The 17,613-nt window shown below is 48.9% G+C and overlaps 1 protein-coding gene across 1 annotated transcript; it reads left to right on the forward strand.

Annotated features, from left to right (window-relative positions):
• The first annotated feature begins 5,176 nt into the window (after positions 1-5,176).
• Positions 5,177-11,044, forward strand: TNFRSF12A (TNF receptor superfamily member 12A). The gene is made up of 5 exons (XM_083409822.1): positions 5,177-5,375; positions 7,963-8,064; positions 8,922-9,056; positions 9,175-9,229; positions 10,191-11,044. The coding sequence occupies exons 1-4, from the start codon at positions 5,297-5,299 to the stop codon at positions 9,225-9,227; spliced, it is 369 nt and encodes a 122-aa protein (XP_083265948.1). The 5' UTR covers positions 5,177-5,296; the 3' UTR covers positions 9,228-9,229; positions 10,191-11,044.
• The last annotated feature ends 6,569 nt before the right edge of the window (positions 11,045-17,613 follow it).

Below are 17,613 nucleotides of genomic sequence, written 5' to 3' on the forward strand. Positions count from 1 at the left end.
GTAGTGCTCCTTGGTTTTGAATTATGGTGCTGGAGGAGACTCTTGAGAGTCCCATGGACTGCAAGAAGACCAAACCTATCCGTTCTTAAGGAATCAGCCCTGAGTGCTCACTGGAAGGACAGATCGTGAAGCTGAGGCTCCAATACTTTGGCCACCTCATGAGAAGAGAGAACTCCCTGGAAAAGACCCTGATGTTGGGGAAGACAGGGGAAGGGGAAGACAGAGGATGAGATGGTTGGACAGTGTTCTCAAAGCTACCAGCATGAGTTTGACCAAACTGCGGGAGGCAGGGAAAGACAGGAGTGCCTGGCGTGCTCTGGTCCATGGGGTCACGAAGAGTCCGACACTACTAAACGACTAAACAACAACAACAAAGTACTCCTTGGGTCAGGCTGCAACTCACCAGGTGAAGACCTAGGGTATAGCAGTGTTATGAGAAAAAAACCCTGCTCCTTTTCCCTTATGGGGTACCCAAGAGCCCATAGAGTCCTTTTGTAGGTTTTCTATCTGTAGGAGAAAATAACAGCAACGGGGGAGGGACCCAGAACAAAGGTGTGCTCGCCCTTATGTAGACTTTCGAAATTGCCCACCCCACACTCAAACTCCAGACCACCCTCAGAAACATCAAACATACATCTTAGAAAGGTGGTTTCCAGCAAAATCCTGTCTGGCAGAAAACCTGTCAATGGTCACTGATTGGATCACTGGGCCAGACTGGCCATTCTTTTGTTATTACAACTACTTAATTCCTGAATACAGGTCACAGGCTCACCCTATTCATATCTTAAATGTGCCCTTAAGGCAGGATTGATGAGCACAGAGACAATGGGGAGGTTTTTTTCATTTCCTCCCTCCTTGCAGAGAAACATTTGGTCAGTTGGGGACAGTCAAAATGGTTTCAGGACTGTCTTCCTGTACTGTTTCAGACATGTGGTGTATATATTTATGTACGTGTTTGCTTTGTACATTTAATTTATATATTTGAGACCTTAATTCTTAGAACAGCAGGATGTATCTTTTCAGCCCTGAGGATTACTAATCGAGGGGCTACCAAGGGATCTACCATTAACTTTTCACATAAAAGATCCACATTACCTTGATCAAAATTAGGAAAAAATACACAGTTTAGGGTCCATGACCCCATTAGTGAACTGATTTCTGTAATCACTAACTTTTATTAAAAACGAAACAAAACCAGAGGCTTTTCTATTCCAAGGGAGCAGAAAAGACTTTTTATGTACACGACATTCGCCGCATGGATGCTCCTAGCCCAGAAATGGAAAGAAGATAAAGTTCCTTACCAGAGAAGGATGACAAATTAAACTGTTGGATTATGCCGAAATGGCAAAACTGACCAGAAAGCTCAGGAACCAAGAAGAACAAAACTTGAACACAGAATGGGGAAAAAATATAAATTATCTTGGAGACCACTGTAAGCAAATGAAAACTTTAGCAGGATTGCAATAACACTTGTAATGTAGCAAGTACTGGGAGGGGTGGCTAACACCCCAGAGGACAGGATCACACTTCAAAACGACCTTGACAGATTAGAGAACTGGGCAAAAACAAACAAGATGAATTTTAACAGGAAGAAATGTAAAGTATTGCACTTGGGCAAAATAAATGAGAGGCACAAATACAAGATGGGTGACACCTGGCTTGAGAGCAGTACATGTGAAAAGGATCTAGGAGTCTTGGTTGACCACAAACTTGACATGAGCCAACAGTGTGACGCGGCAGCTAAAAAAGCCAATGCAATTCTGGGCTGCATCAACAGGAGTATAGCATCTAGATCAAGGGAAGTAACAGTGCCACTGTATTCTGCTCTAGTCAGACCTCACCTGGAGTACTGTGTCCAGTTCTGGGCACCACAGTTCAAGAAGGACATTGACAAACTGGAACGTGTCCAGAGGAGGGCAACCAAAATGGTCAAAGGCCTGGAAACGATGCCTTATGAGGAACGGCTAAGGGAGCTGGGCATGTTTAGCCTGGAGAAGAGGAGGTTAAGGGGTGATATGATAGCCATGTTCAAATATATAAAAGGATGTCACATAGAGGAGGGAGAAAGGTTGTTTTCTACTGCTCCAGAGAAGCGGACACGGAGCAATGGATCCAAACTACAAGAAAGAAGATTCCACCTAAACATTAGGAAGAACTTCCTGACAGTAAGAGCTGTTCGACAGTGGAATTTGCTGCCAAGGAGTGTGGTGGAGTCTCCTTCTTTGGAGGTCTTTAAGCAGAGGCTTGACAACCATATGTCAGGAGTGCTCTGATGGTGTTTCCTGCTTGGCAGGAGGTTGGACTCGATGGCCCTTGTGGTCTCTTCCAACTCTATGATTCTATGATTCTATGAGACAATGGAGTTAAATAAAACACGGACTATTGAGAAATATGCAGTTGAAAAGATTAACAATAGGACCCATAGAGGGGAAAGTGGGAAGTCCAGAGATTCAGAGGAATGTTTAAATGTGGATGTGTATGGTTGTGTTGTTAAAATTTTATATTTGTAAAATCAAATAATTTTTTTAAAAAACAAATACCATTGATGGAAGAATTCGCCCTTATGCTGGCAGAGACCTACCTAAAGGGTGGACAGACCACATCTGCCCAGCCTGGCAGCAGCTCTCTCCCCTGAAGATGCCAGAGACTGAACCTGGCACCTTCTGCATGCAAGGCTCTGCCACTGAGCTCTCGGCCTTCCCACCTTAGCTGGAGAGTCCCTGTCGGTCAGGGAAGAGTCCAGCCGCAGGGACCCTGTGGTCCTGGGGATGTTGCTGGCTTTCAACTCCAAGGATAGTGGGGGCTGATAGGAGATGGAGTCCAGGCAGGGCCGGATTTAGGTTGGATGAGGCCCTCAGCTACTGAAGGTAGTGGGGCCCTTTATATGTCCAGCTGTCCTTGGTCAACAACAAATTGTCGCTGTTTCTTGTGTTGAATATATGCTATATGGTAATTTATGGACCTAATAGGTATCTAACCAGTGATATTTTAGGGAGCAGGCTAGCAGGCGGGGCCCATTACTTATACCAGGGGTCAGCAAACTTTTTCAGCAGGGGGCCGGTCCACTGTCCCTCAGACCTTGTGGGGGGCCGGACTGTATTTTGGAGGGGGGAAATGCCCCACAAATAACCCAGAGATGCATTTTAAAGAACAGCACACATTCTACTCATGTAAAAACACGCTGATTCCCAGACCGTCCACAGGCCATTTGAGACAGCGATTGGGCCTTAGTTTGCCTACCCATGACTTACACCATAGGAGCCTACACAACACAAAACACTGTTGCTGTATGTGGGTTTTATTTTATTTGTTCTTTGTCTTATATTTTGGAAATGGACATCCAGGTGTTTTTTCCCTTTAAATTTTTTTGGGGCCCCCAAGAGAGTGGGGCCCTAAGCTATAGCTTGTTTAGCTTATACATAAATCCAGCACTGAGTCCCGGAACACCTGGAAGGTAATTTCCCCCATCTTTGGAGTAGTCAGGCTGGTAAACATGCCCTCAGGCTAGCATCCTATGAAGGCATAACCTGGGGGGAGCTGTGGTTATTTAGCAGCAGCAGAGCAAAAGATTTAACTTGCATACCCCCCCCCTCTACATTTTAAATTGCTTTCATCCAATTAAGCTCTGGCTGTTCATATGCACTAAGTGGAGGGTATACCAAGTACTGGACTTGCCTGCTGGTTGTAGCAGCTCTTTGGCAGGCAGACATCCCCACCCCCACCTTGTCCTCTTGCACTGGGGAATTCCTGGATTGCACAACCATCTCGCCAGAGTCTCCTGCCTATTGAAATCCAGGGCATTTCTGCAGTGTGGAAGTGAGATGCCGCATGGCAACCTAAAATGTACACTTTTAGGACACCTAAAGCATAGATGTGTCTTTCCTGGGGGGGTGTTGGGAGAAACTGTGCATGGCAAAGTCAGGATTTCAAACATGAGTTGGTGGGGGCACCTTTTGGCACTAGTAGAACAGCCAGGGAAACGGCTTCCACTTTATTAAAAAAAAGAAAGAAATTTGCTTAATGTAAAACACATGTACCAGTTATTTCCTTTGGAATGCGGAGGGGCAAATATGCATTTCTGAACCCAGAAATGTGAGAGTTTCAAAGTTACATACATACTCTCCTACTTTAGTATTTTTAATTTTGAAAAAGTGATACAAACGCGTAATGAAAAAAGGAAAACTTTGGAGTGTTGAAAGCCAGAATGTTCTAACCAAGTGGGTTCTTTTTCCCGATTTCCAGAGAATTTAGGAAGTCTGGAAACCACGCACACACACCCGAACCTGCTCAGAGTTCCCAGAATCCAGCAGAGGGAAGTCTGGATGAATGAAGACGAGGGTGCCTCTTAAGCATGTACAGAATGCCTTTTCATATCCACTCAGTAACCACAAGGCTCCTCTAGGGTGGCTTCTCTAAAATATCTCCTTCAATTTGTTTCCACTTGCGTTGGGGTAAAAACAAGAAGCAGCAGTCGTGCTTCTAACGAGAGTGGTTCCATTCGTTTAGCGACTGACTAAACCTCTCAGACCAGACAGTCCCGGAGACGGAGTTTTCCAAAGAACTCAGAAGCCCCAGTTATTTCCTTTAACCCAATACCATCCCCTCCCAACCTCCTTCGCCCTGCCGTTTCCTACAGGAGCTCTTTGTATTCATTCATTCTCTATGCACCGCTCCCCCCCCCCTTTAAAAGTAACCTTATTAAAACAAACAACCGCCTAGAGCAGCGGTCATTTCAGAGCAGCTTTCGGCTTCTGACATATCCCCTTTGATCTAACGTCTATTTATTAGAAATATTTTCATACCGCCCTTCGATCATATTCCCCGGGCGGTTTCCAAAAGGAAAGAAAACCCCTAAGCATAATAAACTTAAAAAGCCACAAAATCAAGGAAACAGGCTGTAGGGTTTGTTTTTGTGGGTTAAAGGAAAAACCAAAAACCTCAGCGCGACCCTCTATTTGGGGAACCCAGGCGTCCTGGCACCCAGCTCTCCCGCCTCCCAGTCCCCGGTTAAATCCAGGCGACTCGTTGCCCTGCCCAGAAAATCCACAATTTCTCGCTCTGAGCTTTTCTTGCTTTAACTTGCTAGACACCCCCCCCCCGCCTCCCTCGCCCCCTTCCCAGATCAAAGGATGGAACCCAGGAGTCCTGGCTCCTTGCCCGCCAATCCTGGCCTTCCGGATCTGCGTGGGCGTCTCTATAGTGAGCCGAGGAAAGTCTTTGGAGCTGAGTCACAGACAGACCAGCGGTTCAGTCGCTCCTTCTTCTCATCCTCGGAGGCAGGGAGAGCGGTCGAGAGATGCTGCTGCCTTTGGGAGCCGTCCTGGCGGGGCTTCTCCCCTTCCTGTGCAGGATAGCCTCGGGAGAGCCGGTTCCAGGTAAAGGGGTCTCCGGAAGCGGCGGGGTGGGATGGTTTGGAGTGGGGTCGTCTCACTCAGCCGCCTTCACAGCTATAAAGCCAAGGTGGGCAGGAGGCAAGGAGGTGAAACTTCGTCTCCCGGGCATGGAGATGGGGAGGCTGTACCGGTTGAACTTCCTCTGCCGGCTGCTAGTCCGTCGAGCTTACTACTGTCTACACTGACAGTGTAGCGGCTCTCCGTTGTCCCAGCCCCACCTGAGAATACTGGATCTTTGACGACGGGGTGGGCTAGGGATGGGGGCTGTTGGGCTCTCCCCCCGAGAACGCGAAGTGGCAAAGCAACCCAGATACGAAGGGGCCAAGCGAGTATGTCAGCTTTCGAATCACACAGAACTCCGCTCAACAGCCCTGCGTCTAGACGTAGCGGCGTTTCCATCCATTCCTCTGCGTGGGTGTAAAGTCCTCTCTTGCGCTGCTCTAACAGTTGCTCTCCAGGCAGAAGTTCGACAGGTGCAACCTTTTAAACCATTCGCGTCTGAGAGAGGGCTCGACCTGTTGAATGTTTGCCTGTAGCGCAGCTGCCAACGACACATAGCTGCGGGGACAGGGAAAGTGACGAGTCCAATGTTTGGAACGGATCCCCCCCAGCCCGGCTTAATCCACAGCAGAGGCGATGGGGAGAGGGGGCGGGGTTCTAGCCCGCCTAGGAAAGGGAAGGCCGTCTGCCCATGCCCAGAGGCGCTTTCGACACTCACGATTTCCGCGAGTTAATGGCGCGGAGCCCCGCCCCCCGCGAAAAGAAGATCAATGGCAGAAGCGAGACTGGTCCGCGTTGGAATTTCCATGAGTTCGGTGCCACGCCCCCTCGGCCAGCGCCGCCTCCCCATTGGCTGCCTTGCGGGTGAAAGTTTCCTTTTTGTCCGCAAGTCACAAGTGAGGAAACTGGGACAGCAGAGCAGGATCCGGGCAGCGGACAATTGGGGGCCTGGGGGGTGGGGAGAGAGAAATCTGACGTCCGCTGCATCAGGCGACCCACATGGTGACTCACCCACCGGCTCCGCCCGCCCCCTTCTCTTTCGTTGCACTTCTGGGCCCGGCGCCATCTGTTTGCTCGCTTGCACGGGGCATATTTTATCAATGAAGTCACTTGAAAGGGGGGAGGGGGGTCCTTGTCCTCCCCCGCGACACAACTTCGCCACGTGATGCTCTCAGTCTTGACCCCCCGATGCTCTCCTGCTGCTTGGGTCTGGTTCAGGTTTCGGGGCGAAACACGACACCCCTTTACTGACGTTACCCCTCTGGAAATAGACCCTCGTGTCATGGGAGGGAGGGAGGGACAGGAGAGCCTCGTGTATGGATCTTTTTCTTCTTTTTCATTCAGCTGTTAAGCGTCTTCATGTTCTGACTTGTCGCTTGATCGCTTTCATTCATTCAGCTTCTTCCTAATCGTCTTTTTCTCCCTCCCACCCCGGCTCCTTTTACAGCGCGCTCCTCCTAAGCCGCGATTTGCTCTGGAGTCCAGAGGCTGCAATGAGCCCAGCGGGCCTGGCTTCCAAAGAAGCCTGCTTGCGAATCCCGCCCCCCCCCCCCAAAAAACCCTTCATTTCTCCCTGGATTATAGCCTTTCCAAGCTGGTTTTGGAGGGCAGCAGAGCCGGCCAAGACGGATGTCACATCCACACCATCCATTTAAAGCACTTTCATACCACTTTAACACTCATGGCTCCCCCCCCCCCCCGAACATAGAGCCATCTCCTAGGGGCTGAGGTCCTTCGCCACCCCCCTAAAATATTTGAGGGGGCCATTCCCCCCCCCGAAAGTTGATGGGCATTTCCATTCAAATGGTGTGTGTGTGTGTCACATCATGTGATCAATTATGTGGGGCAGGGCTTACCTGCCCCCCCCCCATATTTTATTCAAGTTGGCACCTTTGCTGGGAACCATAGTTAAGGGTGTTTGGAATTGTAGCTCTCTGTATGTGGGTAAACTACAGTTCCCAGGATTCTTGTGCTGGGGGGGGAGTCATGACTCTTACAGTGGTATAAACCTGCTGGATGTGACTTACCAAAACACCTGTATACACTAGCAACGTTAATGTTTTTCAAGATTGATGTTTCATTATGTTTTTATATACAGTGGTACCTCGGGTTAAGTACTTAATTCGTTCCGGAGGTCTGTTCTTAACCTGAAACTGTTCTTAACCTGAAGCACCACTTTAGGTAATTGGGCCTCCTGCTGCCGCTCCGCTGCTGGAGCACGATTTCTGTTCTCATCCTGAAGCAAAGTTCTTAACCTGAAGCACTATTTCTGGGTTAGCGGAGTCTGTAACCTGAAGCGTATGTAACCCGAGGTACCCCTGTATGCTGTAAGCCACCCAGAGTGGCTGGGAAACCCAGCCATAATAATAGCCATAACAACAACCTAACAACAACAACAACAACCTTTCCCTCCAAGTAGCTCAAGGTGGTATATGTAACTCTTCCCATTTTATCCTCACAACAACCCTGTGAGGAAGTTTTGGCTGATACAGATGTCAGTGCTTCCACAGCCAAGAGGCTCTTGCCTAAATTTTCCTTTTCTCTCTTCCCCCCCCCCCCCCCCCGCCAGCTTCCGTGTGCCCCGGAGGCCAGTCTTGGAGCCCAGACCTGGAGAAATGCATGGACTGCTCTGTCTGCCAGCGTCAAAACAAGAATGACTTTTGCACCACATGTGAGTGGCTGACAGCAACCCTTACCCACCATGCATTGGGGCGGGAACCTTGGGTTGCTCCAGCTGCGTTGACTTCTTATATAGACAAGCCATTTGTGAGAGTAGAAGCGGGATTTGGGGGGGGGGTGGAAGGGGACTGAGGGCAGGAAACCAAGAATGGTAGCTTTCCACCCGCAAGGGTGATCTGCACCGAACCCCTCTCTATTTCATGCCCCTCCTTCCATTGCCTTCACAATAGCTCTGGCTATAAGATAGTGATGGGCCTGGGTGTCACCCCTCCACCCAGCAAGCTTTATGGCTGAATGGAGATTCGAACCCGGGCCCTAATCTAACATTCTCTACCCACTACACCACACTGACCCTGAAGGCTGCAGGACTCTGTGCCTGTGTGTGTATGGTGGGTACATAAAAGCTGGCATGAATCCAGGGAGAGGAGGACCAAATTTCAAATGTACATAGAAAGAGAATTTGAAAAACATTATTTTTTTCATTTGGGGGTTTGTTTTGCTTCTCTTCTTCCTGCCCCTCCCAGTTGGCATAAGTGTGTGCTGAAATCTGGTCCCCAAAAAGCCTGCGGCTTGAAAAGAAAAAGATCAGCGACATTCCCCAGCCTGAATTCGAAGCTGAGATTTGCAACTTTTTATTTTTGGCACCGTTTCGTTCCTCTTCCAGCCGTGGGTCAAGCGACTGGCCTTGTGGGAAATGGTTTAGCAGGAAGGAAAAGGGGATGTTGTTGAAGACAAGTCTGGTTCAAATTGTTAAGAGACTCTCGTCTGAGGGGAGCCCCAGGAGGAAGTGCTGGGATCAGAAGCGGATCAGGCTGATTTTAACCCTTCCCTCTCTCTTCTCTCTGGCAGGCGGAGACCCTCAACTCCCAGACAACTTCAATATGTGGCTTATGGTGGGAGCATCTCTGGGCGCCTTAACTCTGGCAGTTTTGATAGGTGGCATCATAATCTACGCCCGCTGCCGACGGCGGGAGAAATTCACCAGTAAGTCGCTTCTTTCCCGTTATCTAACCCTAAACTGGAGTCTTTCCTGGGAGCATCTCAACAGCAGAGCCCCCCCGCCCCCGCACTTATGGCTAAACTTTGCCTTCTCTATTTCCAGCACCAATTGAAGAGACTGGAGGCCATTCAGCTCAGGAATCGCTGATACACTGAAGGTAAGAACGGATGCTTCCAATCTGTAACCACAGCTCCATCCTACCCCTCTCACTTCTGCCAGCTGCATTAACTTAGCATCTTTCACTTAAAAAAGAGAGCCAAGTTTATAGTCCTCAAGAGCTGTAGGGGGAAAGCTGGGTAATGTCTCCAGGCTTTTCCTCTTCCTCCATTCCCATAATCCCAAAACTGGGTTTGAGAAAACGACAACGTGTGTTTGCAGGAGTCTTTATTAAATTAGCAGGACCGATGGTTGCAGATAGGGTTTTCTTTAACAAGGCATAGACTCCATTTTGGGGATCACAGAATCGTAGAGTTGGAAGAGATTCTGATGGTGATCTAGTTCAACGCTCTGCCATGCAGGAATCTGAACTGAAGCATCTATGACAGATGGCCACGCAGACTCTCAGCGTCCAGCTCTCCTGGGTGGTTGTTTCTCAAATATCAACCCTTTGGGGGGGGGGTCTTTTTATTTGAGAAGTAAATAAATCCTGTCCTTTCTCAGGGCAGCATAAACGGAACTCTCTGCCCTCTAACCCTCACAACAGCTCTGGCAAATAGGATACCCTGAAAGATGGTGTCTGGCCCAAAATTACCCAGTATGCTTTGGACCTGGGTCGCTCTTAAGCCCGCCTTCCCCAACCTGGATATAATGGGACTCTTACAGCCAGGATGGCTGAGCAGCCTAAGGCGCTAGGCTCAAGTTGCAGCTCTCACCTGGAGGCACAGGATTGAATCCTGCTTCTAACAATATGTATTTTTACATGGAAGCAGCGCTCTGCCTCCTCGGTCTGGCTTGCAAGCATCTGGGTGGCCACTTTAAGAACAAGATGCGGAACTAGATGAGCCCCTGACTTGATCCTGCAAGGGCTTGTCTTGTGTTCTTAGTTGAATAACACCTGGAGGTCAGCAAATTTGTCTCCATGCCTTTGACAACCCATTCTTTTCTCTCCTGCCCCACAGATCATCTTGGTCGACCTTTCAAGCGCAAGAGAAGAGATGACTCCAGCCTCTTCATTACCTCTGACTTTTCCTGAAGAATCCGGACAGGACATTTTCCTCTGGCCCTGCAGGGGCCTTACACTTTTGCACACATGCCAACTGACTCACTCACTCACACTTGGGGGGGGGGCAACGTGGTGTGTGGGGAGGTCTTCCGCCTTCTTAACCCTCTGTACATTTCGGGAAAGGAAAAGAAAAGTATTTGGTTTTCCCCTTTGGAACGGCACATCCGTCTCCCTCTAAATTTTTCAGTGTTAGGGGAGGAGCGAAACGGGTGGGTGGGGGAAATGCCTCTCTTTTCCCTCCGGTGCCCCACGATCTTAATGCCCCATATTGGGGAGATGAAATTTCATGCTGGGGAGTCAGCTGCAGAGAGGGCTTTTCAGCTGCCAAGTCTTCCCAGCTAGGTCACTTTTTGCTAGGAAGGTCACGGCATCGCCTGTGCCGTTTCCCGCTGCGGAGCATCTTAGGGCTAACAATGAATGTGATTCTTAGATTATCTGTATATAGAGAAGTCTTATTTGGGTGCTAAGGCTCTCCAGGAGAGCAGCAGGGACTGTCTTTTCAACTGAGCCTCTTGCGCCGTGGCTGGGCCACGACGCAAGGAGCCACAAGACCCCCCAACTACCCTCAGTTCTTCCTGTTTCTCCTCTGCCCTTGGTGCTTGAGCAGAGAGACACTGCTATTTATATCTCTAACGTTTAATTTTATGGGTGTGATTTTCAGGCACGGGGAGGGGGGTGGGGAACAGCATGTCGTTTCATGAACCAGAGTTTGTGGATTTAAATAAAAAATAGAATTAATTATCGATGAAACGAGGGGTGCTTTATTTTGGTTATGAAAGCATGGCGGCAGGACTAAATACTCAACAGCGTTTTGTGTGGGCAACTCCCCATTTACATGTGTGTCACCCCACACCCAGAAGTGGCACTTAAGGTGGCAAACAAAAATGGCGCAGAAACAGCGTCTAGCAATCCCATGAGCCTTTGCAAGTCCAATCCCAAGAGTGCTGCTGGTTTCTTAAAGGGTTTCCTTTAAGAAGGGTTTCCAGAGGCTGAGAAGGTGTCTGCAGGATTTTTCAATGGTGTCCACCATATACACGATTTCACTTAAACATGTGATGCCTTGGAACATAACCCCTGCATAAATGGGAAGCTGCCTGAATTCTTCTTATTTTGAGTGCTCAGAGCATTATGTATATAATGAATGAGGAATCCTTACAGCAGAAGTGGGCGGTCTATGGGCCCCCCAACTCCCGTCAGTCCCAGCCAGTGAGGCCAATGGGTCAGGGATGACAAGAGATGTCATCTAGGAACACCTGGAGGGCCATTGGGTTCCCTGTCCCTTGCCGTATAACAACACTGTCAGGTGGATGAGAATGAGGAGGACGTTGCAGGCAGGGGGGCTGCAGGTCTGACTTGCCTGAATTGTCCCCATTCCTTGGACTAGGAGGGGAACCAGAAGGCAGCACAGCTCAACTGGCAAAGCCAGTTTTGGGGTCCTGAAGCTTGAACTGCTGTGGGGGCCCCTTCGCAACCAGCAATGAGGTCTGGGTAACCCTTGTTACCTTCTTCAAGGGGGTGGTTCCATGGCAGATCACCACTACTGACTCCCAAACTTTGGGGTTGTTGAATTAGAGACAACAACAAAAACAATCCGTTTGAGTTGTGTGACTCAAATTGGGTCTACTAGAAACATCATTTTATGTCACTTTTGGGGTTCCCTCTGGGATTAGGGGCCCTGATCATGGACACTCCTGTAAAAAAAAGGGACAATACTTGCCCAGTAGTGATGTATGGAAGTGAGAGCTGGACCATAAAGAAGGCTGATCGCTGAAGAATTGATGCTTTTGAATTATGGTGCTGGAGGAGACTCTTGAGAGTCCCATGGACTGCAAGAAGATCAAACCTCTCCATTCTTAAGGAAATCAGCCCTGAGAGCTCACTGGAAGGACAGATCCTGAAGCTGAGGCTCCAATACTTTGGCCACCTCATGAGAAGAGAAGACTCCCTGGAAAAGACCCTGATGTTGGGAAAGATGGAGGGCACAAGGAGAAGGGGACGACAGAGGACGAGATGGTTGGACAGTGTTCTTGAAGCTACAAACATGAGTCTGACCAAACTGCGGGAGGCAGTGGAAGACAGGAGTGCATGGCGTGCTCTGGTCCATGGGGTCACAAAGAGTTGGAGATAACTAAACAAACAGCATCATTCTCATGTCCCCCAAAGAGTCCCTTCTTCCCTGCCATTCCCTGGCTGCCTCAAGCTGAGCTCTGGCCCTTTTCAAGTCTTGAGAGGTCCCAGATACACAGTGCAGAATCAAATCACTTGAAATGACTGGAGCTTCCTTCCCTTTGGATGGGGAGGGAGGGCATGGTTGGGAAGGCAGCTGTTTGGGTGGTTTCCTGTCTTCCCTTACATCCAGAGCGTAGCCTGAAGGCACCTTGATGTAGCTCTCTCCTTAGGAACGGAGCAGGCCTGAACTTGGCCGCTGCTCAGATGGGAGACGGCGTGAGCTGCTGTCGGCACTTTGAAAGGCTGGGGCTGGATGTTGTAATTGCCTTTAATTAGCTTCCTCCGCAGACAAAGCACAGCGTCTAATGGATGACTGCCTGCACTCATGGAAATTGTGCTTGCACCCCATTACCTTTCTGGGGCGTATCTCACTCAGTGGCTTCTTAGATGTGGCTGGGCCGCCTCCCAGCTCCCCAGCTCTCATCATAGGACTTCTTCTAGGTTTCCCATCCCCCCCTTGTGTACCTGGAAGGCTACAGTCTCCCAGGTTTACCTGCCTGTTCTTTTCAAAGGTCAACAGAGGCCCTGCTCTGTGTAGCTGCACCTTCAAATGTCAGGCAGGTAATGGCGGGCAGCAGGGCCTTAGTAGTGGTGGCACCTCATCTTTGGTGGCGCTTTCTCGCCTGGTAACATTGGCTCAGCAGCACCCACAAGAGTAGCGTTTGCACACCAGGCAGCAACTTGTTCTGATTCCCTGAGCAGTGGCTTCTTTGCTCCGGTTGCTTCTTATTACAGCTTCTCCAATTATTACTATTATTATGAGGGTCTGTACACAGGGTGGCTATCATACATACAAACCCTGCTTGCATATATAGGACTGCAGCCTCGGTTTAATATTCTCCCGATGCTCATCTCTCAGCTCGGTTGGTTAGAGCGTAGTGCTGATAACGCCAAGCTTGCAGGTTCGATCTCCGTATGGGACAGCTGCATTGCAGGGGGTTGGACTAGATGACCCTCAGGGTCCCTTCCAACCCTACAATTCTATTATTCTTATTTTTTTTACCACGCTGTGTCTCCTAACACTCTGCTTTCACTTGTTCTTCTTCCTTTATTCTGACGTTGGGATCACTTGGAAGACGGCCAAGTTGCGGCTGGGGGAGGCCCTGTAGGTAAGGAAATGCTTATTAACCAAGCCACATAACCATTAAATGCTTCTGCAATCTCCCCCGGCTCTCCCCCGGCTCTTCTCTTCTTTAATTTTATTCTTCACTTCCCGATTTCTGTCCTTTAAAAGCCTTTGGCTGGGTCCTCCCCTCCTCCCCCATAATTTCCTTTCTCCTCTTCTCCCCCCCCCCTCCCCGTGACTCACCCTCTCCCTCTCTGTTCCTTGCACTTGCCCTTATGGCCTTGCTGGCTGCACATTCCTGTCCCCTTAGTTCATACCAGCCTGTCCGCTGACACCACCCAGTGAGTCATCTGAAGGTGGTGGGGCAGCTTGAGCCAGAGACCGGAGCGAGAACATGACTTGGGAGGGGGGGGGGGCAGAGAAAGCTCTCAACACCTTGAGCCTCCCTCCAACTCCAGAGATCAGTCCAAAGTCTGCTACAAAAACCCCTTCAATCAGTCTAGTCCCGTCCCCCCACAGAGATGTTGTCTGTGAAGCAGATCAAACCAACTCTATTTAAACTCTTAAGGTGTGTGAGATTGATAAAAATGAGGTGATGTCGATCCACTGAGAGAACGTCTGTTCTGTATTGTAAGAGAGCTTAATATAGCTCAGGGATCGACAAGCGTAACTTCATAGCAGCGGAGCTCAGAACTTCAGCAGCAAAGAACTTGAAGAGGCAAGAACAATTTTAAAAAGCAAAATCTTAAGAGTATCTTAAAAAAGAAAATGAAGCTACAACTGGCCCTAACTAGCCCTGGTCTCTCTGGGAATAAGGGGGGGTGGGGTTGGTAACCGGTTGCTTTAAAGCATCATGGGGGTTCAAACACCTGAAATAGATGAAACTTTTTTGTGGACTGAATAAAAAAGATTGCTTAATTCTCAGTTCTTGGCTGCTTCCAGATGGCCTGCTTATTGAGCATACATGATCCTTTGTTGTTTACAGGGTGGTGAGGCTACACTGGCTATTTTCATCCTGATTTGTTTGTGGGGAGGTTAAATGTCATTATCCCACATTTTCCAGTCTCTTTCCCCATCACTTTCCTTATTGCAAACTGTCAGGTGATTGCTGGGCAAAAACTCTCCATTGTAATGGTGCAACCTGAATTTGCCAGTATGTGGTTGAATCTCACCCCAAAATAGCAGCAGTCTGAAAGTGCCCTTAGTAATGTGGGTAAAGGACCACTTTGATCGGGTAGAATTGTGGGAGGGATCAAATTTAAGAAGATAGTTAACCGTTCAGGGGTCCTTTACTTTTAAGTCCAGTCAAAGGTGACCATGGGGTTGCTTTCAGGCCAAGGGAGCCGGCGTTTGTCCCCAGGCAGCTTTCCGGGTCATGTGGCTGGGACACCATGAGTGCACAGAAACACTATTTACGTTCCTGCCGCAGCGGTACCTATTTATCTACCGTACTTGCACTGGTGTGCTTTTGAACTGCTAGGTTGGCAGGAGCTGGGACAGAGCGACGGGAGCTCACCTTGTCATGGGGATTTGAACTGCTGACCTTCCAATCGGCAAGTCCAAGAGGCTCAGTGGTTTAGACCACAGCTCCACCTGCGTCCCCACTGAAGGATACAGAGTTGAAGAATCACTCTTGTGTTCATGAGGAACTTTAGGAATTGTAGCTCTGTGAGGGGAATACTGGTCTCCTCAAATCTCTCAGCACCCCAAACAAACTACAGTTGCCAGAATGGTTTAATGAGTGTTAAAAGTGGTATCTCAGTGTTATAAATGTATGGTGTGAATACGGCCTAAGAGAGATGGTTCAGCATTCTCCAACATACAGTGGTACCTCGGGTTAAGTATTTAATTCGTTCTGGAGGTCCGTTCTTAACCTGAAACTGTTCTTAACCTGAAGCACCACTTTAGCTAATGGGGCCTCCAGCTGCCGCTGCGTGATTTCTGTTCTCATCCTGAAGCAAGGTTCTTAACCCGAGGTACTATTTCTGGGTTAGCGGAGTCTGTAACCTGAAGCGTATGTAACCTGAGGTACCACTGTACAGTCATACCTCGGGTTACAGACGCTTCAGGTTGCATTTTTTGGGGTTATGGATGCGCCAAAACCCGGAGGTTCCAGAACGGGTTGCTTCCAGGTTTCAGCGGTCGCGAATGTGCAGAAGCGCTAAATCATGCTTTGCATATGCGCAGAAGCGCCGAATCACAACCATTGCATACGCAGACGTGGCGCTGTGGGATGTGAACGCGCTTCCCACACAGATCACGTTCACAACCCGTGCGTCCACTGTACATCCAACTCCCAAAATTTCTGGGTTGAAGTGCCGAGTGTTCTGCTGCCCTCTGCCTGGGAAGTAAACCCTTTTCATGCATTATTTTGGCCAAGGCAAAAATGTGGGGGCCAATCACTCCACAAGTGACATCCCTATCCAAATAGGGACAGATTACTCCCAGTATTCAAGAAGATACTATCCAACATCTAACCCCACTGTGTTTACAGATACAGGGATAATTCCCATGACTGGCTGATTACCAAAGGCGCTTCCAGACTGTCGCTATTTCTGGATGAGATTCAATCACATACCAAAAATTCAGGACAGGAGAGGGTTGTGAAATACCAAACACAAGTCTAACATGCAGCAACCATTGCAAGGAAGCATATACTATGCTAAAACAAAAATAGAGCACTACAACGAATAGGATTAATCAGGAAAACCTGGGAGCAATCGGAGATTGCTCATAAAATGAACCATTGCGATGCACCTCTATAAAATTATCAGAGAAGAAATGTTGAAACAGGTGCCTGCGGTAAATTGCATTGAAAAATAACTGGGCATAATATACACAGGGTTAAATCAAATGCTGTCATTAAGAGTGCGTGTGGCAGGGCAAAGAAATTGGGTTTTTTTAGAAGCGGTTTATGCTTATTTATACATGTGCCTATGGTGGGAAAGTTTTGTATCTGTGCTTTGCCACATCGCTAAAAGTTAAATAAATAAATAAAAGTCAGGTTGATTTGGACACTCGCATAACAAACCTGCTTCCCCAGTGGCGTAGCGTGGGTTGTCAGCACCCGGGGCAAGGCAAGTAATTTGCGCCCCCTAACCCGTGGATTTGCGCCCCCTAACCCTAACCCCCAGATGTTGTGCCCGGTGCGGCCGGCCCCCCCTGCACCCCCCACGCTACGCCACTGTGCTTCCCTCCCCGCCAAATTTGACTTTTAGTGGTAAAGAAATAGTTGGGGAAATGGACTGGAAATTGTGTGTGGGGGGGGGGGGGGGAATTTGCTCCCAGTCTCTCTCCCAATAAATCAGAAGGAATTCTCAACAAACAGCCGATGCTATCTAGTCTCTGTGCAAACAGCTCAGGATAAACACTCAATAAACAGACTGTCTGGAACAGGTTGAATCATCACAACTGTGAACTTACTCATCACCTTAAGCCAGCCGTCTTCCGCCTTTGCACCTCTTACCCCAACCTGCAAAATGGTACTCCACTTTTTAAAAAAGTATTTATTTCCATTTTAACTGTTTGCTTCTCTCCCATTCCTATGAGGATATTTTTGTACAAAAAATCCTCTCCCCCCCCCCCAAGTGGTGCAGTTGGTGCAACCCATCACTTAAAGACCAAGAAACCATCCTGTTATTCGTACCAGAGGATGAGTCATGCTGGCCACATGACCCGGAAGCTGTACGCCGGCTCCCTCGCCCAATAAAGCGAGATGAGCGCCGCAACCCCAGAGTCAGCCACGACTGGACCTAATGGTCAGGGGTTCCTTTACCTTTATAGTTAACGGAGAAATCTGAGGGGTCCCTTGAACAAAAAAACAAGGACACCAGCCAGGAATACCAGAGCAAAACAGCAGCCAGTAGGCTTGGTCTTTATTGAAGACTGTCGCGACAGGACTCCCACCTGCCACAAGGTGGAACAAGATGGAAGCCCCGAACAAAAGAGCCCCCAAACTTTTATTACCTGCTAATCCCCATGCTAAAGGGAAAGTGAAAGGGACCCCTGACCACTAGGTCCAGTC

This window comes from Podarcis tiliguerta, assembly GCF_965153285.1.
Source record: "Podarcis tiliguerta genome assembly, chromosome: 13".
NCBI classification, from domain to species: Eukaryota; Metazoa; Chordata; class Lepidosauria; order Squamata; family Lacertidae; genus Podarcis; species Podarcis tiliguerta.

Bases quoted from the DNA above. Each gene is read 5' to 3' on its own strand.
- TNFRSF12A (XM_083409822.1), top strand. From the start codon at position 5,297: ATGCTGCTGCCTTTGGGAGCCGTCCTGGCGGGGCTTCTCCCCTTCCTG. The intron at 5,376-7,962 runs GTAAAGGGGTCT...CCCCCCCGCCAG, and splicing joins CTCGGGAGAGCCGGTTCCAG to CTTCCGTGTGCCCCGGAGGC. The intron at 8,065-8,921 runs GTGAGTGGCTGA...TCTCTCTGGCAG, and splicing joins GAATGACTTTTGCACCACAT to GCGGAGACCCTCAACTCCCA.